Source organism: Muscardinus avellanarius, assembly GCF_963383645.1.
Source record: "Muscardinus avellanarius genome assembly, chromosome: X".
In the NCBI taxonomy this organism is placed as follows: Eukaryota; Metazoa; Chordata; class Mammalia; order Rodentia; family Gliridae; genus Muscardinus; species Muscardinus avellanarius.
This window is the reverse complement of record NC_137792.1, coordinates 66898692-66921261: the sequence shown is the minus strand read 5'-3', so window position 1 is coordinate 66921261 and position 22570 is coordinate 66898692. Positions and strand designations below refer to the sequence as shown.

At 36.0% G+C, this 22570-nt stretch overlaps 1 protein-coding gene and 1 pseudogene across 3 annotated transcripts in view; one reads left to right on the top strand and one right to left on the bottom strand.

Annotated features, from left to right (window-relative positions):
• The first annotated feature begins 1287 nt into the window (after positions 1-1287).
• LOC308279159 (small ribosomal subunit protein uS5-like) lies at positions 1288-2164 on the top strand (annotated as a pseudogene). The gene has a single exon. The product of its transcript is annotated as a small ribosomal subunit protein uS5-like (transcript).
• A 770-nt stretch (positions 2165-2934) lies between these two features.
• The window catches only part of MCF2 (MCF.2 cell line derived transforming sequence), a gene marked incomplete at both ends in the record, with an annotated part of 76683 nt that continues 57047 nt past the window's right edge, over positions 2935-22570 (bottom strand). For both annotated transcript variants that reach the window (XM_080719071.1, XM_080719072.1), the window contains 7 exons: positions 2935-2995; positions 8262-8328; positions 8827-8905; positions 10249-10341; positions 16184-16405; positions 17115-17240; positions 18201-18293. In XM_080719071.1, coding sequence (XP_080575197.1) covers positions 2935-2995; positions 8262-8328; positions 8827-8905; positions 10249-10341; positions 16184-16405; positions 17115-17240; positions 18201-18293 — 741 coding nt within the window. The remainder of the gene's footprint in view (positions 2996-8261; positions 8329-8826; positions 8906-10248; positions 10342-16183; positions 16406-17114; positions 17241-18200; positions 18294-22570) is intronic.

Here is a 22570-nt window from a genome sequence, read left to right as displayed (position 1 = left end):
CCTTTTTAAAGCCTATCAATTTTGTAGGGAAGAGTATAATGCATTTAAAAACACTATAGACACAAATATAAATCTACTGAAGAAAAAATTAAATTCTTGGTAAAAAATACATTAGTAGCTTTATTTCTATGTACAGAGAGGTTCTTACTCTGTCAGTATCATGTTAATAAAATAGTAATCAACAATGGTAGTCTACTAAAAATAAACAGATTGCATTATAGTTCAAATTTTCACAAAACTATCACATTATGTTCAAAAAGACTTTCATGATGCTATGCTTGAGTTTCTTGAGAAAAGTAAAACAGACTTGGGTTACTAGAGGAAAGGGTTAGTACCCTGGTGCACATACTTTCTGCCTTTTGTGTCAGAGTATACAGTCTTTATAGCATTTCAGTTCAAGTAAGTGTCACAATGAAGACAGAATTGTTTCATTTAAAATTGTTGGAAGAATTATAGAAGCTTCATTCAGTCCCCTTCTGAACAAAATTCCCTTCCTGCTTTTGAAAACTCACAATTAAACAGTACATTTGGCAGACCATCTTTGCAAATTGGTGCTATGTAAGTTCAAATGCATAAGAAGAGAATGATAAAACTAAAAAGTCAACCTTTGAACCAATAAGGAGAATTGAGGCTATGTTGTAAAGTAGCACAGCATGGTCCCTGGCTTGTGTGGACTTTCATTATAGATGTTATTATGAATAATTTAGGTAACCAAATAGAATGTGATATGTAACCATTGTGAAGGCCAAATGAATAAGCAAAAACATCTGAGGCAAAGGTAAATCACAACAGAACATGCAGACTCTTTTGTTTCTTTCAAATCATCTTTCCCTCACCAAAATTCCACGTTCCTTTCAGTGAGCTGTAGAGGCATGACTGAAGCAATCAATGTGTGACATTTCTGATGCTTAGACTGTATAACATATATACAGATAAAGAAGAGCATTTGATTAGCTACCACAGTGTACTCGAAAGAAGTCATTACAGGGATTACAAATGCATCTACCTTTTACCCTCAGCACCTTTATGGAGAAACTGAATGACATCTCCATTTCTAATCAGAACCTCTCTTCTTTCAGTCTGACAAGGCTTTATGTTTGCCTGTAAAGTTGTTTTGAAAAATTACATTACAAACTTGATTGGAAAACTACTTGCATAACTGCCTCCCTCTGTGACATAAAAATTCACTATGTTCTTTAAGGGTAAATATGGGAGCTGTAGTAGCTTTATAGGAACAAGTTTGTTATTGAATAAAAGAAGCAGCCTTCTTCTCCTGGAAAACACCAAATGGTGGATGACGCTGGTGCATCGGAAAGGTCCGGAGGCCTCTGGGGCCCAGTCATGGGAGGCCCCGGTGGCTTCTATAGAGGCTTCAATAGTGGCCTCCCAGGTCGCGGTTGCAGCCAGGGTCACGGTCGGGGCCGTGGCCTGGGAGCTTGTGGAGCCAAGGATAAGGACAAGGAGTGGATGCCTGTCACCAAGCTGGTTCATCTGGTTAAGGATATGAATATCAAGTACCTGGAGGAAATTTCTCTCTTCTCCCTACTCATCAAGGAGTCTGAGATCATTGATTTTTCTTAGGTGCATCAGTCAAGGATGAAGTTCTGAAGATCGTGCCTGTGCAGAAGAAACCCGTACTGGCCAGCAGACCAGGTTCAAGGCATTTGTCACTATTGGGGACTACAATGGTCATGTTGGCCTGAGTGTCAAGTGCTCTAAGGAGGTAGCCACTGCTATCCGAGGGGCCATCATCTTGGCCAAGCTCTCCATGTCCCTGTGTGAAGAGGCTACTGGGGAACAAGATCAGCAGCCCCACATGGTCCCTTGCAAGGTGACAGGACTCTGTGGTTCTGTGCCAGTGCACCTCATCACTGCACTCAGGGGCACTGGTATCATGTTAGCCCCTGTGCCCAAGAAGCTGCTGCTGATGGCTGGGATTGATGACTGATAGACCTCTGCCAGGGGCTGCACTGCCACTTTGGGCAACTTTGCCAAGGACATCTTTGATGCCATCTCAAAGACCTACAGCTACCTGAACCCCAACCTCTGAAAAGAGACTGTGTTTACCAAATCTCCCTATCAGGAGTTTACTGACCATCCTGTAAAAATCCATACCAGAGACTCTGTGCAGAGGACCCAGGCTCCAGCTCTGGCTACAACATAGGGTTTTTATACTACAAAAATAAAGTGAATGGAACCTGAAAAAAAAAGAAAGAAGGAGAACGTGTGTTTATATAACCTGAAGACTTCAATTTTATTTGGAAAAAGAATTACAGCATGAAATGTACAGAAAATAAAGTACAACTAATTTGTTACATGAAGTATAAGCAAAAACTCAGAAAAGAAAGCAATCATGAAAATATTAAATTTTAAATATAATTATTTGTAAACTGCTGTCATGAAAATTTCATCTTGGCACATACAAAAGGCAATAGCCCTGAACAAAATTTACTAATGTCCCCAAAAGGATTTCTGGGCTCTGTATCAACTTTGCACAGGTTAAAATAATGGGCACAAAAGCTCTAGGTCCAATAAGAGCATATTAAAATCATAGTTTTGTGCTTTGCTTGACCGTAATCATTTTGCAGCCATAATTTTAACTTAATACAGAATAAGCTAACTAATCCAAGGCACACTGATTGCATTTGGTTACAAAGTAGATAAAGAAATAATTTTCAAGTCCAAAAGTGTAGTGAGATGAGAATTATTCCAGCACAGTATCTTACACATTGAATGTATGATTTTTCAAATAAAGAGTACCATAATTAAAGCTTTTTAATGAAAAAAATAATTATATGCTGTTGAGTCTTTGCACATCCAAAGAAATTAACCTGAAAACAACATCCACATCATTTGGGCTCAATGTCTTTTGAGCATTGAATGTCTTTTGAGCAGTGCATTTCCCAAATGAGCCAAGGAGCAGACAGGAAAGAGTTACTTGCCATTTGATATAGTAGTTTCATCAAAATAGGAGAGCCATCTTCGACATGGGTCTCTACAAGAGAAGTGTAATCCATTATTTCTCTGGTTTTCACTTGATAAAGTGAAGTCAAAAGTGCAGCTTATTCCAACTTCCTTTGTGGAGGATGGAACACATTTTTGTATGTTCTTCTGTATGTTCTCCTTAGTGCATCTCAGAAAATTATTGGGAGAAGAGAAGAAAACCAATAGGCTTTTTTCCTGTATTCTCATGCAATGTGATTAAAGAATTAATCAATTTGCACATTTACTTTATTTTCCGAAACCATAGCTGGAAAAATGCTTCCTTAAGACTTAAAACAATTCCTTCATAGATCATCTGTAACAAATGTTCAAACACAAATTGGCTTTTTTGAAAGGAAGATGCCTCACACATCTGAACTACCATGATGCATTTAATTCTCAGATAATATTAAGAAAATTATTTTATTAGTAGTCTAAACAAGTGGTTCCAAAAGTGTGGGAGGCAGATTACTAGGGGTTCCTGAACCCTTTTTCAAAGAGTGTGAAAGGTCAAGCATACATGAAAATATGATTTACCCTTTTCCTCTCATAGTTTCAAGTATACAGTGGAGATTTTTTACAGGTTACTTCAGGTGTAATAGCACAACAGATTGAATGCAAAAGCAGGTGTGAGAATCCAGCTGACTTTTACTAAGCCAGGTGTGAGAGAAATTTACAAAAGTATTTAAAATGCCACTCCTTTCATTTTCGAAATAAAAGTGATTTTTAATTAAAATTGTGCTGATACAAATTTACAATGGGCTTATTAATAATTTGAAATAAAATTTATAGTTATCTGTTTTAATTTATAATAAGGTGAATATCAATAGATGCATTCTACATAAATAAGAATGCATTGTAGTTCTCCAGTTTTAAGAATGTAAAAAGTTCCTTCAGTTACAATTTGAGTATCACTGATCTAGACAATGTACTTTAGACAAATCTTTTACTAGCCTCAGCTTCATCCTGTGTAAATAGTTAGCCTTTCCCACACTAATACTGGTAATTTAATTGAGAAATCATTTACAGAACTCTAAGCTACCATACAAATATGTATTATAGTCATCATATTATTAGAAAAATATGTATTACTTTTTTAAAGAAAGTATTTTAGAGCCAATTCTGTGCAGCTTTGCATTTATCCATGCCCTTACTCTCATATCAACATTAAGCCTTCCAAAATGAATTGGTTTCTCTGAAGGGCACCAAGAAGCAGTCCAGTGCAAAGCATCATGTCTACCCTATCCACATTGCTTACTTCAGAAAAACAGGGATTATCATAAACGAAACTAACTCTCCTTTCATAACTCAGAATGATCCTAACAACCTGGAAATTATTTTTTCTATGGAACACTTAATTTTACCTTAAAGCAACCTCCTTTAATTTCTTAGGGTGCTCCTTTGCTCTACTTTGCCAAGGTTTGGTATCATAGCATGTGTTTGAGAATCTGTTAAAAACATATTCCCCAGATGCTATCAAAAAGTTTTTAACATGTCATTTTTATTTTCCTATATTTTCTGATATGAAATATAAACTGATTTCTGAAGTATAGTCGAAGCTCCTTTATATTCTGTCTTACATGCCTAGTTAGGAAACACAGAAGTAGAAAAGTTATACAGAGCTATAAATATATACATAAATTAGAGCATGGAAAACTAGTAAAATGTGAATAAGGTCTATGGATAGTACCCATGTCCACTTCCAGATTTTGACATTTAACTATGATTATCTAAGATGTTACCACTTTGAAACATGGATGAAGTGTATGCAGGAAATTTCTGTGCTATTTTTATTAATTTCCTGTGGGTTTATGATTATTTTGAAATAAAACTTCCTATATAAATAAAGAGAGGAATAATGAAATAAACACCCTCTATTTTAAAAAATTAAACCAGTCAATTTACAAAGATTTAGAAAGACTATTTTATCAACTTCAATAGGAGTTCTATGTAAAGTACAAGAATTTGACATAGAGACACACTTACTGTTTATGAGATTTGCTTCAAATTTTGGCTATGGACAGCCTAATGACCTAAAGGATGCTAACAAAAGATTATCCTTATGTGCCCTATCTATTTCTTCAGTAAAACTGTCTGGAGAATCTTAATTTAATATGGCATTACTAAGTATAGGGGGCCTATCTTTTCTTCATGGTCACCATAAATACAGAAGATATAGTTGTTTGACCATGCCTTAGGCTCTTCAGAAATTTCTTCTGATTGTGACATCTCAATCAAAACTATAAGAAAAATGCTCAGCATAGCAGTTACTTAAGAATGCCTGTTCAAGCTGGGTGTGGTGGTGTATGCTTGTAATCCCCATTCTTGGGAGGCTGAGACAGGAGGATCACACGGGTTTGAAGCCAGCCTCAGCTATTTAGTGAAGCTCTCAGCAACTTAGTGAGACCCTGTTTAAAAAATAAAATATAAAATAGGTCTGGGAATGTAACCTGGAAGTAGAAAGCCTCTGGGTTCCATCCCCAGTACCACCAAAAAAAAAAAAAAAAGAATGCCTATTCACCATGAGGTGAGTAGTATACTAAGTGTAATACTCATTCACCATGAGGTGAGAAGTATACTAAATACTCAAGGCTCTAATCTTCAACAATGGACCAAGATTATTATCTTGTTCTACATACTAAAACTGCCAATTAAAGTGTACTATTTTAGCATTTCTAACATTTCAGAAAGAGGCCAGATGGTTATATATTACTTTTAGGTTTTATCATAGTTGCAAATTGGGTTTGGTCAGAGACTTGTTAAAAGTGATATATTATTTTAAATACTGTTTTAGAAAATCAACTGTTCCTTAAATCTCTTCTAAGATGTTTTTTATTGGTTCTATTTAATGATTAGTTATTAGATTATATACTGTATTATAATTATGGTGGTTACTGGGCAGAAACCAGGTGTGAAGAAGGTTTTAATTTCTTAAAATTGAGTTGATTTAGATTCAGTAATCTAAGTCTCATATTAAACAAGTTTCATCTTGGGCCACATTAAACTATTCACATGACATTGGAAAAACAAATAAATTTTTTCTGACTTGGTTTCCTCGCCTGTCAAGTGAAGGCACTGGTACTAGGATCCCTCTTTAATACACTGAGTGCTCACCTGAGTTAAGTCACTTAAATGGATAACTGGAAACTGAATAAGGTTATCATTACTTGTTTTTCCTCATTTACTAGAAAACCTTTCCACATAACAGGCCATCATATTGAAGTGCTGAGTATCAGGCACTCTACTTGGCACTCCTCCAGAGGAGTCTATGCTGTGGTAGGCTGCCCAGCTACATTGGAGATTCTTATTCTAACACTTTCTGCATTTAATTGTAATTGCTTGTTGATGTATCTTTCTACTCTCCAAACTCCATGAGGATGGCCACTGATTGTGTTTTAACTAGACTTTATGCCCAGTATTTTGCATAATATCTGGCACACAGATTGTGTTATGTTAGCATTTACCAAACTAAGTAAATTCCATAAAATCACTAAAAATAGCATAAATCTAATACAAACAAATTTTCCAAATTGTAAATGACCCTTCTCAATTCATTAAGTGAAGGGTAAGTAAGGAAAGGATTCCTTGAAGCCAATAGATATGTTTTATTCATCACTACAGCCTCTTATGCAGGGGTTTCCAAACTTGAATGTGGATCAGAAACATTGAGAGCTGTTCAAAATTCAAGTGGCTGGACCTTACACTCAGAGTTTCTGATTCAAAAACATCTGGGGCAGAGAGAGCCAAAGAATAGGCCTTGCACACAGCAAGTTCCCAGGTGATGCTAATGCTGCTGGTCCAGGGACCACGCTTTGACAACCACTGTTTTGAAGTGCCCACCAGAGTGTTCTACATATTTGAGACAGAAAAGCCATATAAACACGGGTTAGCTTTATTTTCCCAAATTAAAAATGAGAGATAACAACTTGCACAGCCACAAATCTCGTCTTGGGATGACTATGACACATACCTGCACTTGCTTCTGCCTGAGCTGACACGACTGTCTAACTGACCTCCACCAAAGCACGGGTGTTTTCCAGTTCCAATTGTTCACCACTTATAAAATCTCCCTGTGGCTTGCTGCAATTGTAATGCATACTGAGTGAGCCTTCCTATAGTCTAAGACTAATATTAAAAATGGTACTTCTTCCATGGATACCATGTGTTCAGAGCAAGCTCTGAGAAGCCATTCGAACAGCTGAAATTCCCCTATAAGTTCTGTGCTACAATAGTTTGTAATATGCAGAACCCTAAACCCTGAGACCCAGGATTTAGGTTCTCTGTTAGGTAAAGGAAAAACTTCTGTCTAGATCTAAGGCGTGTATATGGTATACAATCCCTGTTCTATGTACTTTCAACCTTCATTAATTAGGTAAGGTGTATAGAGATTAAGATGAAACCTTAATTCATACTGTTGAATTTGTGCCAACTACTATTAAGTCAACTATGCAACCTAAACTCTTCACTTCTATATTATATGATAAAATCCTGAGTATTATGAACCCTGGAAAATAAAGATGGTCACAATGATATGTTCTCCTAAAGTCCAAGATGAAACACCATACATTGCCTCCTCTGATTTTTGAAAGATATGAACAAGAAAGGAAAAATAAATTTTAATAAGCCATTCAATGATCCCACCATCATTCAGGTACTGCATGGTAAATCTTTGTGCCAGAGCTTTGGAATCAATATGAGAAATCTTTCCACATGTAAGTAAATATAAGTAGAATTCCTAGAGGCAGAACACAAAAGCCCTCTCTAAACCAGGAGCAGTATGCTATCATATATCACATATATATATCACACCTTCCTTATAAAGTTCCTGATTATGTCCAGGATCCACACCTCCTCCCTGAAAGAAAGGCTAAATCACCAGCAAGTGGTCTACATGTAGGGACAGCTATAAGCCAGTCCTCCCTCTGGCCCAATCCCATATGCTTACAACTTTCTCCAATTAGACTGAAAATGACCAAAATATTTGGTAGAGTAAGCCATGGGTGCAGCCTATTTTACTGTTACCTACATGCAACTCTTCCCATGATATATCAAGAATAAAGTATTTGAATCATGTTTAAAAGCCAGACTGAGGGATGATGCTTAGGAACAATCAAACTCCAATATGGCCCTAGAACTGAGAAAACAATGTGAATTTGATGACTTATTGCTAAAATGGAGGGTTGGTTTTTATCTGAGATGTTTTCATTGCATTTTTTTCATGTTATCTATGAAAAATAGAAGATTACAGGGTTGATTTTTATTAAAGAATTATCACTTACTCATTGTGCTGCTGAGGAGAAAGCTGATCCTGTTGTGTCAACTGATCCTGTTGTTTCCGTTTTTTAGCTGTGAAATAAAATCAAGGTTAACATGAGCATGATTCTGAAGTCAACTTCCTACTTTCTTGAAGGCCACAAACACAAATGCACACATGCGCAAAACTTTTATGGACTTTAAATAACCAGAGGGGAGGCCAGTCTGATGTTAGAATTTGAAAAGGTCCAAACTACATAATATTTTATCAAGGAGTTTAAGTTTAGAACTGGAACGTGCTCCCAATCCTGACCTATCCCAACTCATTACTTAAGGTCATTAGGAATTAACAATTAGACCTCTGCTTTGCTCACAACTGCTTCTCAAGCACTACGGTTCACTTTGTAGTACAAAGTGGCTTAAATAACCCTGAGTCTCAGTTTCCCACTTAGTAGTTTAAAAATCCCTTACACTTTAAGTAGAATAAAGTAAATACTAGCCCCACTCTCTGCAAATGATTCCCAAAATCTGAGCCAATGAGATCATGAGTTATCACTGTGTTTGTTCTAAAGATTACATGCTTTAATTTACCTGTCATAAGTTCCTGTTGCTTCAATAATATATTTCTTATTTCTTTTAGCCATAACATCTTCACATCCACATTTGGAGCCTAAGGATTGAAAAGGGTGGAGAGGATGTTTTCTTTTTAAAAATAATCAATTAAATAATATAATTGAAACCATTCTGAAATTGCCTTAAATAATGGAATAACAACAACTAGAAAAAATGCAAAGTATAATTTCAGTTATTTTCTCTTTGCATGAGGTTATTTGAAAGATATCAATACTATAATGTTTAATTTTGGTAAAATAAAGCAAGCTCTAATTCTGAAAATAAAATTGATTACGGAATAATCCTAGTGACTGATAACCTGAAAGCTTCCCTAAATATTCTCCCATTGCATAGAAAATACATTTCTTAAATTATAACAAGTGTTATGACTTAAAGCAAACCAAGATAAAGTATTTTTATCAACTCAATCACTTAGTATAGAATTTACTGAAACAAAACCACTGAGCATTTGCAATATGACAGCTCATGGACTAGTCCCAAATCATGATACAAATACTTAATTATTGAATGTTTGGTGAAGCCTCTTCTTGAAATGTTCTATTTCCTTTCTCCTTCCCTAAAAAAAAGTGGACCTTACAACACATCTGGCCAAGACTTTTACCATGTTCTGTAGAAGCAGGGAGGAAATCTGAACTGCGAAATCCCCATTTCTTTTAATCAAGTACACACTGAATACTGAGGACAAAAGTAACTCAAAACTATTACAATTCTGTAACTCTCTAAATTTGATTAGGCAGGACAGCATCTACCAAGCTGTCAACTATAGCTAACAAGTCTCCTAGTATAGTTGTGATTTGTAGTCCTACAGAAAATGATAGGCATAGATCATTTTAATGAAATAATGTGATAATTAAAAACATGTCTAAATGCACAAGAAGTATATGTGTGTGTGTGTGTGTGTGTGTGTGTGTGTGTGTGTGTACACATTGTATTAGAGCTTGAACCCAGGTACATTCTACCTCTGAGCTCCATCCCCAGTCCTATTTTATTTTCTATCTGAAAGAAGATCTCCCTAAGTTGCTTTGGGTCTCACTGAGCTGCTGAAAATGGTCTCAAACCTGTAATTCTCCTGTCTCAGCTTCCTAATCACTAGATTACAGACATGCATCACTTTGCCCATCTTAATAATATTTAAATAACATTTAAATGACCATCATATAAAGAGTGGGAGCTTTTGAAATGTGTCCAAGTTTATTTTTGCCAGCTCATATTTTATACCTTTTTTTTTAAGACAAGGTTCTTGCTATATTGTTCAGGCTGGACTTGAACTTGTGATCCTCCTGCCTTTTGAATAGCTGGGATTATATGCATGTGCCACTACTCAGACTTTTATATCTTAATAGAGATTAGAGTTTCTAGAATAAATTTTAAATGACCAACCTGTACAATATAAATTTCTTCCTTCCCACCATACCAGATTTCAAATTTGCGATTGTCACCTTTTACATATTCTGTGATTCCAACTTCATCCATCTATAAGAAATGTCAAAATTTTTCATGAGCAGTTATTTTGAATATTAAATTACATTAAGCACATCCCAACATATTCTAAACGAAACAGAACTTTTCATTGGGGCAAAATAGACACTCTGTATTTGCTGACTATGAAATAAAAAGTACAATAATATGATGAGTATTTGTTTTCAAGGAGTATACACTTTATAGTTCACATTGCCTCCTTCATTCCAGCAAGTGGCATAAATATTGTGAATATGAACACTCAAGTAGTCCTTCTAAGATTGAATTGTTATAAATGATCTATGCACTATTCAGAGAGATAAGGTCAAATGGAGAACTAAGAAGCATCAGTGAGGAAATGTATCTGAAATTAATTTAAGTGGTTATTTCAAATAACTGTCAGATCTATCCTATATTTACTTATCTCTTTAGAATCACTATAATTTATAAACATCTAATTCATTAGGACAAGGAAAAAACATCAAGGCATATAAGAAAACAAACTTCTTTTAACAAACCCTCCATCCCTATAGAAACTGAACTAGCTGTCCTGAAACAGTGATATATCCTCATAGCTAGAAAACCTTTTGCACACAGTATCTCTTCCTTCCTATAGTTTTCTTCTCCTCCACGTTTGTACTTTGCACAATTTTCTTTCATTATTGCTACTAATTCCTTAGTTAATTGCATTTGGGCCAGTTTCACTACCTTGTATACAAATTCTCTTTTCATTTCTGCCTTTCCTCTTTTAATTCCTAAGTAATTATCTGAAAGACTATCTCAATCTGTTCCACTTGTGAGCCCCACAAACATCCCTAGTTAAAACTAGTAAGCATTTAGGGTAGTGCTATTGAGATTCCCCTATCAAAATAAAGGAAAGCAATTCTGTTTAGAATGAAACATAATATGTTAATCAAAGCCTCTGACCTCCACCCTGGATGTGGTCAGAAGTTACTTTCAAAATGGCCCAAAATATCCCATGCATGGTGGCGCAGGCTTGTAATCCCCCTGCTTGGGAGGCTGAGACAGGAGGATCACTCAGGTTCAAAGCCAGCCTCAGCTACTTAGTGAGGCTCTCAGCAATGAAGTGAGACCCTGTTTCTAAATAAAGTATAAAATAGGTCCCTGAGTTCCACCCCCAGTACTACCCCCAAAAAATGGCCCAAAATATATTTGTGTTTTTATTATATACATCAATATATTCTACTTCTGCTCAAATACTAAGATATAAGATGAACAATAATTTCATATTAAGTCAAACATTAATTTTAATTAATCACATGGGTTTGCCTTACTAGCATGATTGGAAAGCACATAGGCTTTGAAATTAGAGAGGTCTTGGATGGAACCCCCTCTCTACTATTCATTAGCTATGTATCTTGGTGCGAGTTGCTCAACTTTTCTGAAATCCCATTTCCTCAACTATGGAATAGGATGGATACCTATTTCATAGATTTGACATATCGATTAAATAGCATGCTTATATTGTACGATGAGCTTTTCAAAATATAAATTTACTTTCTACTTTTTCACTTATTTGAATTGAAATATTTTTATTTTCCATTGCTAACATATAGTATACCATTATTGACTGCATGAATTTTGGAGTGGACTTGGAAATCTAACCATTAATATCAAACACAAAGCACAATATGTTTGTGTATTAAACTAAAAGAACAGGGAAAGCCAGGAACAGTGGCACACTCCTGTAATCCCAGTCACTCAGGAGGCTAAGGCAGAAGGATATCAAGTTCAAGATCATCCTGGGCAACTTAGTAAGGCTGCATCAAAATACTGAAAAAAAGAACTATTATTGCATCTCAGTGGTAGAACATCCTAGGTTCAATGCCAAGTAACAACAATAAAAATAATAGGTAATAATATTAAACACATGAGCTGAGGAATCTGGAGAACTCAAATCTCTCCATCTGATAACTGTGACCTTACAAAGTGATTTTCTTCTATATAAATATCTGAATTAAAATATAGCAAGTAGTCATTAGAAAGACATGGTCAGGCCTTAGGATTCCAGCTTGGTATGATGCAAGCAAGACAAGCATCCATCAGTAAAGTTTCTGCACTGGAAGTCTACAAATAGTCTATTAATAGCCTTGATTATTTAATTAGCACAATAACTAGTCATACTAGCAACTGCTTAATACTGGAATTCCACAATAGGGAAGAAAGAGGAAGTTAGCATAATGAGACCTAAGGAATATCGTAATTTCTCAATTTGAAGCATCATTTCCCAAAAATTCTAGTCTAAAACCTTGCAGGCATCATTGATTCATTTCACTAAAATACTAGATAGTGTTGGGGAAACAAAGAATCAGATTATCTTCCATCAAACATCAAGTATTATTTATTTCCCAGCCCATAGGTCTATCTTCCATTGAAATGTTTCCTGCATCTCTCCTACCCTATTTTCCCATTATAACTACTGTATTTTCAATCCTCCTATCAGTTTCTTCTTACTTTACTATATTCAAGAAACATTCCATTGTTATGGCCGTCATTGTATCAAATTAAAAGTAAAATAGAAAATCAAGTCGAATCAAAAATAATATAGACAGTAAGAAGGACACCTCACAAATAAAACATGAATCAAATGAATCTGTGTCAAACATGTCTATGAAAGGAAAGTACCTTCACAAGAAATAGGAACATAGACGGCGAAAGATCTAAACGCTGTCTAAAATGGATTATGTCTTTCTTTTCAGTCAATGCATATGAGAGTCACGAAAGGCCCTTAGAGATTTGGGGCCTTAGAGGAGAATTGCTAGTATCAAAGGAGCAACTGGATATTTGTGATAAAGATAGTTGGAATTCTAAAGAAGCTCTCAAGCTGCTGCGAGTTCTGAAGTCAGGCAGGGAAAACAGATGGTAGGGAGGGCTCAGGACATGACTCTGGGTAGAAATCTTGTTAGGAATAGCTAGAGGAAGCTGACCCTATGGGAGAATAAAAAAGCAAGGTCTGCTTATCTGGTAGCCCCCTTACACTCCTACCTGAGACCTATGGCAGGACATTGCCTGTCCTCTTCACGACTGCTGAAGGAAATGTCGTCAGTTCTCACATACACTGGTAATGACAACTATGGAAGAACATGCTCATCAAAAACAACTAAAATGATAATGATTGGCAAAACCAAGAGGAACAGGGTAATACTTTTTTTCAATTTCTCAACTGTTCTATAATAAATGCTTTACTATTGAGCTGGCCATGGTGGCACATGCTTGTAATCCAAGTACTTGGGAGGCTAAGACAGGAGGATCTGGGTTTGTGGCCAGCCTCAGCTATTTAGTGAGGCCCTCCACAACTTAGTGAGACCCTGTTTAAAAATAAGGAATAAAAATTAGGGCTGAGGGTGTAGTTCGGAGGTAGAATGCCCCTGGGTTCAATGCTTAGCACCACAAAAAATGTTATTTTAGAATTTAAAACTTGAAACATAACATTTATTAGGCATAAAAGATTCAAATCCACCCATTATGGACTTGTGTGAATTGTCTGATGCCTCTTATCTGATGGCAAAAATGAGGTATTATTGAGGTGTCAGTGATTTATTCAAATAAAACTGCTCTCATTTTACTACCACACCAATATTAAGACTGAATGGTAAACTAGACATAGTGGTGCATGGCTATAATCCCAGTACTTGCAAGGCTTAAAATAGGAGGATCACAAGGTTTGAGGCCAGTAAGTAGCAACTTAGGTGTTTCAAAATAAAAGTATAAAAGAAAGATTGAGGATACAGTTCAGTTGTACAGCACTCCTAAGTTCAATCCTCAGTCCTACAAACAAAATATACAATGGCATTTGTGCTAAGAAGAAAGTAAAATAATTTCAAAGGAGCTGGGCGTGGTGGCGCACACTTGTAATCCCCACGCTTGGGAGGCAGAGACAGGAGGATCGCGCAGGTTCGAAGCCAGCCGCACTCGCTGGCTTAGGAGACCCTGTTTCCAAATAAAAAATGTAAAAATAGGTCTGGGAGTGTAGCCCGGAGGTAGAAGGGCTTCCAGGAACCCCAGTACCACCAAAATAACAATAATAATAATAATAATAATAATAATAATAATAATTATTATTATTATTATTATTATTATTATTATTTCAAAGGATAAAGGCAGGTAATAAATTCAGCTGTAGGTGGCTTTGGACATTCAGTAAGCCTGGTGCTAAGGAATGGAAGAGGGAAATAGAAAGTATGGAATATGGTAAGCACAAAAGTCCTCCAATTTTACATTACATTGAGGAAAAGGACAAAATCTTTTCCTCATTGTCTGTCTTATAACATAAAGGCCCCTCACTAGCAAGTCCAATAATTCTACCCAGTAAGAATGCTCATGACTGAACAGTTATAGGTCCCTCACTATAATTTATTTTTGTGTGGTAATGGGGATTGACCCTAGAGGAATTTTACCTCTGAGCTATATTCCCAGGCTTATTTTATGTATTTTTAAAGTTTTTATTGGTGCATTGTAATCATACATCTTAATGGGATACAAGATGGTAAAAACATACATGTACACATCACCCAATTAGCCCTTATTGAATCCCCACCCCATTCCTTCCCCCTCCCTTCTTCTCATGTTTGGCTTGGTGACTGACATTGATATGTTTGTTAATGTACTTCATGTGCATTAGAGAAATTCCCTCTTCCTCCCACCCATCCCCTCAGTTAGGTCACCTTATTTGCTCATCTACAGAATCTCCTTTGTCTAGAGTTCCTCCTATGACCCATTTTCTCCCTAGTTTCCACATATTAGGGAGAGCATCCAATTTCTTATTATTTTGTGACTGAGTAATCTCCCTTAGCATAATATCCTCCAGTTCCATCCACTTTCCTGTAAATGACATAATTGTATTTTTCTTTATGGCTGAGTAAAATTCCATTGTGTGCATATCCCATAGTTTTGTAATCCATTCATTTGTTGATGGACATCATGGCTGGTTCCATACTTTGGCAATGATGAATTGTGCAGCTATGAACATAGATAAGTACGCATTAGTTTGGTAGTTTGCTTTCCTTTCTTTTGGATATATACTCATAGATAGTATTGCTGGATCATACGGTAAGTTCGTTCCCATTCTTCTGATGATCTTCCACAATGTTTTCCAATGTGATCACATTAATTTGTAATCCCACCAACAATGTATTAGATTTCCCACTTCTTCACATCCTCACCAGCATTGTTTCTGCTTGTGTTTTGAATGATTGACATTCTAGTTGGAGTTAGGTGAAATTTCAGGGTAGTTTTGATTTTCATCTCTCTGATTGCTAATAATGTTGAGCATTTTTTCATACATGTATTGGCCATTTGAATTTCTTCCTTCATGAAGTATCTATTTAGTTCATTTGCCCATATTTTGATTGAGATTTATGTATTTTTTATTTTGAAACAGCGTCTTACTAAGTTGTAGAGGGCCTCATTAAATTGGTGAGACAATTTAAGGAACTGAATTTGTAAAATTGAATCCTAAATCCTGGAATCCTCCTGTCTCAGCTTCCCAAGTACTGGAATTACAGGAATATGCCACCATGTCCAGTCTCCTCCCTATAATTCAAACTATGTTCTGCAAAATGCTAGGGAGCCCCTTGGAGAATACCTAGGACTGCAGTGAGGAAGAGAACTGAAGAAGAAATCAAATCTCTACACTCCCTCACTCACATTTTGAGTATAGAAGTTCTGCTTTGCTTATTTTCCATATAGCACTTCTACTTAAGATTTCTTTTATACAAAAGAGTATGCAAGAATAAAACCCACCCATTTGAACTATAAATGTAGAAAAATAAAATATATAATGAAATAAATCACATTATGAAATATATATTACATTATGAAATTCAAATTGTCTTACTTTTAAACAGTGCTTAAAACTATATGACGGGTATCTATCAGATCCTTCTCCAGTTTCAACACGTCTTTTGCAAAAAACAACAGCTTTTTCATATAAGAAAAGGTGCCGCTGCATTGGTTTGAATCTAGCAAAATCCTTCATTTTTGTAGCACCTTTCTTGTGTCCTATCCACACGCTGAATCCACCTTGCATTATCATCTTGCCAAGGTCATTTAAGTTTCCCTATAATGGAAAATCAAAACCCGTTAGGAGAAGGCAAAGCTACATTCAGATCTCCAAAATCAGCATTTCAGTGTTCAGCTTGACTTACTAAAGGCTTAAAGCCTAAAGCATCATTTGTGCATTTTGTAAAATGCATTTATTATAACTTTTTACATTATAAAGTGTTATGCATCACATCTCTACAAAATTACTGTGGGGGTGGAAGATAAAAAAAAAACTTTATTTTCCTTGGCCACATATCATCTCCATGTAGAGATATTTCAGCTAGGACTCTCCCCATCTCTCCTCAGTCCCCATCATTTTATGACATATACCAGCCCAAGTTTCCCCACTGGGTGGAGTTAATCTATTAAAAGGCTGCAAGTTCCAAAGATGTGATTATTTTCTTCCCTATCTATCCTAGACTAGGGAAAGCAGCAATTCGGGAATAATACGTCTCCCTTTTTGACCTAAACATTCTTCCAAGCAAGTCCTCCTTAGATCTGAACTTGGGGGAAGGCTCTTGAGGACAAGGAGAATTTCACAGAATCCATTTTGCTGCTGATCTGAAGCCAGATCTCCATTTAGCATCATCAATAATAATGGTAATTATTTTGTCTCCATTTATCTGCCTTTTATATGTTATTTTTCAATTGATACCAGAGGTATAAGAAAGGGATAGTGACATGATTACCCACTAGAATTTCAAAAATTATTAAAATGTACTTACAATATAGCCATTTATTGCAATCTGATGCATAGAGTCATTAACTGACTTTAGTAAATCCAGCATTGTGTCAACTGCCTCCTTTAATTGAGTAAATCCTTCACAGTCTTTGCTATATTTTAATAGCTCCTATAAATAGAAGTCAGAAAATAAGCTTAATATTAGACACATATTAAAACAGCTGGAGAAAATGAATAAATTTTTGGCTAACAGGCTTTCAAGCAGAAATCCAAAATCCAAAAGTAGTATCACCTTTTTGGAGTAATTTCTATTATCTGCTCTTTGTCACATTAACCTTATATTTAATAACAATATTAAAATTGGGAAAGTAGAATAGTGACTGAAAAGGATAAAATAAAGGGTGTTTTATGCTTTTGGAACTGAAAAACAGTATCTATTAAGTCACATCAGGGATTAGTTTTTAAAGCAATTATACATGTGGGTTTTTTATCCTGATACTACATACAATAAGTTGGTTTATCCATGAGCATAGAATATTATGAAAATACATTTAAAAACAAGCTCTGTTTTACTTAACATTATTTTCTTAATCCTTTCATGTTACACTGGGGAGGTGGCATTTGCATTTTTCACTGAGAAGGCCAATAAAAAAAATCATAGCGTGGGTTCGAAACCAGCCTCAGCTACTTAGTGAGGCTTTCAGCAACTTAGTGAGACCCTGTTTCCAAATAAAATATATTAAAAAAAAGGTTTGGGAGTATAGCCCAGAGGTAGAAAGCCTCTGGGTTCCACCACCAGAACCACCAAAAAAAATCATAACTATAAGAAATATTTGTTTAAATCTTCTTAACAGTAGCTAAAGTACTTTAGTAAAACATTATGCACAAATCAATGTGCCTAGTACAGAGAATTAATAGCTAATATTTTCTGGTATATATGCTTGGCATTTGCACAGCCACAGCATGAAAGGAGCACACTATACTAATCCTACTACTAACTCCAGACTTCCCATTCACTGAATTATTTCTAGTGCTATTTCTAGTGCTTCCTAGTCAGAGACTTCCTTATAATGGCTTTGCCATATCTGACCAAAAAAGTAAATAAAGAAAAAAAGTTTCATGGAATTACCTTTAATAGTAACTGATACTTCGTGATTCGTTGTACTGGCTTGAGTAAATAGGAATCCAGACCAAGTCTGTGTTTTAATTTTCTTTGACATTCCTGTCATTAAAGAACAATTATCATCAACAAATTAAAATAACACATATACCTACAAAAATGCCAGTGTCCTTTGATTAGACCCAATAAATGAATGTATCCTATATCTCAAAGAACATTCATCATAAAAAACACTGTTACATAAGGTACAGAAAATTTAAGACACTATATCTGAGAAACTACAGTAAATAATAGTTCAAGGATTTCGGAGGGAGAAATTTTAACATTTCGAAGACTAAAAAATTTTCATATATAAATTCATATTGATTTAGAATGCTTAGAAGTTGAGAAAGGAAGGAATGGCAGTAGATTAGCACGAATAAAAAGTTCTTAAATATATTTATAACAAAAGAGCTCCACGGGCAAAGTCTTGAAAGAAATAGGTTGTGCTAAATATAAATCAGACTGGGTATGAGAATGATTTTTTTTAAGATCACAAGAAAAATATAGCCCTCATCAACTGGTGATATATTTTATCAAGTAAATGGCTCATGGCCACTAAAAATATAAAGAATCACAACACTGGGTACTGGGAACAGCATAGGGCTGTTAATTAGGGCAAGATGGAGCTGGTTAGGAAGAAATATGCATATTGAAAATACAAAACACAAATAATCTGAGGGAGGATATATCTGAATAAGCTCCAAGACCCTCTACTGATTAAATCTTAATAAAACTCAACATAAAATCTAATGCAAATAAGAATCATTAATTCATGGTTAAAGATGGTAGAGTGATACATACATGACTCATCTAAAATGACAAAAAATATTTTTTACAAGCAAAACCAAAACGATGCAAAAGTAGAAAATACTAGCAAATATGGAAACTGAAAACTAAACAATTGAGCATGCATGAGAAAAGTGAATATCAAGATAAAAGATATGGGATATATCTCAGAGTATATCTCAGTGGCAGAGCACACCTGAGATTAATTCTCTCTATATATCTCTCTTTCACACACACACACACACACACACACACACACACACACACACACACACAATGTTGAACCTAGCAATTTTACTCCCAGGTATAGACCCAAGAGAAATAAAAACACATGTTTACACAAAAACTTGTACAAAAATTTTTATAGCAGCTGGACATGGTGACACACACTTGTAATCCTAGTACTTGGGAGGCTGAGGACGGAGGATCTGGGTTTTTGGCCAGCCTTAGTTACTTAGTGCGGCCCTCTGCAACTTAGTGAGAACCTGTTTCAAAAATAAAGAATAAAAAAATTGTATAGCTCCGAGGTAGAATGCCCCTGGGTTCAAACACACACACACACACACACACACACACACACACACACACACACACACACACACTCCATAGCAGAACTACTAATCAAAATGTAGAAAACAGCTTGGCATGGTGGTGCATAATTGCTAGCCCAATATTTGGGAGGGTGAAACAGGAAAATCACAAGTTTGAGGCCAGCCTCAGCAATGAAGTAAGACTCTCAACACCCTAGTAAGAACTTGCTTCAAACTAAAAAATAAAAATAGGGCTGGAGTGTAGCTCAGGTGTAGTCCAGAGGTAGAATACCCCTGGTTTCAATCCATAGTACCACACACCAACAAAGTAGAGAACAACCCAGATATCCACCAACTGATTATCAGATAAATTAAATGCAAAACATCCATTCAATGAAATATAATTCCACCAATAAAAAGAATGAATAACATACATACTGCAAGGTAGATGAACCTTGCAAACATGCTAAATGAAAGAAGCCAAACGTGATACCATTTATTTGAAATGTCCAGAATAAGCAAATCTATGAAGACAGAAAGCAGATTAGGGTTTGCCTAGGGCTACAGGGATTGAGAGGAAAAGATTTCAAGTTAATGCTAAAAGGTTCAAGGTATTTTTTCTTTTTTCTTTTGTTACTAGAGAAACTCAGAGGCATTCTACCTCTGAGCTATAATCCCAGCTCTTTTTTTAATTTTGAAACAAGGTCTTAGTAAATTGCTGAGGTGAGCTTTGAACCTGTGATTATCCTGTCTTAGCCTCCAAGTGTTTTTTCCTCATAGTAAAAATGCATTTAAATTTATTGTGGCAATGGTTTACAACCTTGTAAATATATTAAAACCAATGAACTGTAAGGAGATTGTTATACTATTTTAATTACATTATGAGCCAGGTGTGATGGTGCATGCTCATAATCTCAGTGCTTGGGAGGTGAAGACAGGAGGATTGAATGTTCACGGCCAGCCTCAGCTATGTAGCGAGGCCCTCTGCATTTTATTGAGACCCTGTTTCAAAATAAAGATAAAAATGTGGTTGGGGGTATAGCTCAAACATAGAATGCCCCTGAGTTCAATCACTGGTAACATAAAAATAGTTTCAGAAAAACCGTTACCAATATATTTAAATGGACATGAAAATCTAAAATAAATGTAAAAATAAAAATCTCAGGTGGGCAACATGGCACATACCTGCTATCCCAGTACTTGGGAGGGTGAGACAGGATGATCACAGGTTTGAGGTCAGTATACAATAACAGCAAGACACTATTTCATTTTTTTTTATTAAAGGCTGGGATATGGCTCTGTGGTAGAACCTCCCTGGGTTCAACCCCCAATATCACCAAAATATATAAGTAAATAAACAAACAAACATCTCTCAGATAACCATTTTACTATGCACAATTAGGTAGCTGCCTTTCCCTCCCCTGGCAGAAGAACAGATGTTTATTTAGGAAGAATAACCCTCTGGAATAAAGGATACAAGGTTCAGTCAAGAACAGAATACTACAGTGAAATCAAGGAGAGTAATTCAGTATGTATTTACCAAGTTAGACACAACATTTTCCCCCAAATGGCTACAACAACACTGATTAACAGATCCTTATACATTAGGTAGCAGTCTGAGAAATCTAAACAGCTCAATAAAAGGTACATAATGATATTGAGGAATTTCTACCAATAAAACTGAAACAATTTGCCCAACAATAAGGATTATGATAAAACACACACACACACACACACACACACACACACACACACAAACATGGGATATGGGATATTTCAAATGAGTTTTTTAGTGCTTACTCTCAAAACAGGTGAACAGACAATTATCAGACATTTGAGGAAAGCATTTAAGGTAAGTGGCAGGCACAAAGAGAAGAAAAGGAAAAAAGAAAAGCAATTTGAAGACAACAGGACCTAGGCAGGGAGAAAAATCATTTTTAAAGTAGTATCTATTATCTTCATACCAATAAATGAAAATACTAAATTTAGGGAATAAAATAGGATTATATTAAAAGGAATAGAGATCCAGGCATGGTAACACATGCTTATAATCCTAGAACTTGGGAGACTGAGCCATGAGGATCACAGGTTCACAGCCAGGATCAGCAACTAAGGAAGGCCCTCCACAACTTATTACAAATTTGTTTCAAAATAAAAAATAAGAGCTGGGACTGGTGATGTACGTTTGTATTCCCAGCGCTTGGGAGACTAAGACAGGAGGATCACACAGGTTCAAAGCCAGCCTCAGCTACTGAGTGAGGCTCTCAGCAACTTAGCAAGACCCTGTTTACAAATAAAATATAAAAGTAGGTCTGGGAGTATAGCCCGAAAGGAGAAAAGCTCCTGGGTTCCACCCACAGGACCACAAAAAAGTAAATTAAATTAAAATGATAAAATATAATAGGACTGGGGGTATAGCCGATAGGAAGAATGCCCATGAATCCCATTCCCAGTAGCATAAAAATAAATATGTAAATGAATAAATAAATAGATAAATAAATGGAACCAAGAGAGAATAGAACTGTGGTCTTTATAAATTAAAAATAACAAGAAAGATGGTGGCTTGGAGGGAGACCAGCAAGTTTCAGGTACTGTGAAACTTGGAAGTAACCAGCAAGAGAATTGGCTCTTGACAAGGGAAGAAAATCCAGGCAAAACTCAACAACAACAACAACAACAACAACAACAAAAAGGAGGTCAAAACATGGCAGAATTGGAGGCAGAAGAGAGAGGAGAGGTCTGTAAAGAGCTCCCTTCATCTCACCTGAAAAGCAGAGAGCAGCAGTAGTGCCATTGTGGCCAAGCCATACTGGCACCTGATGTTCCCAAAGGCATCCAGAGAAGAAGCAGATTCTTGTGAAGCCAGCAACTACAGACCATCATCAAAAACAGTCAACTTTTCTCTCCATTGCCAACAAAGATCTGACTACCCAGATGGCCTACATAGACCCTGCAGCTGTAGCTGCCCATAGAGAGCCAAGCAGCACTCAAGACCATAAGTTAATAAGCCGTCTCAGTGGG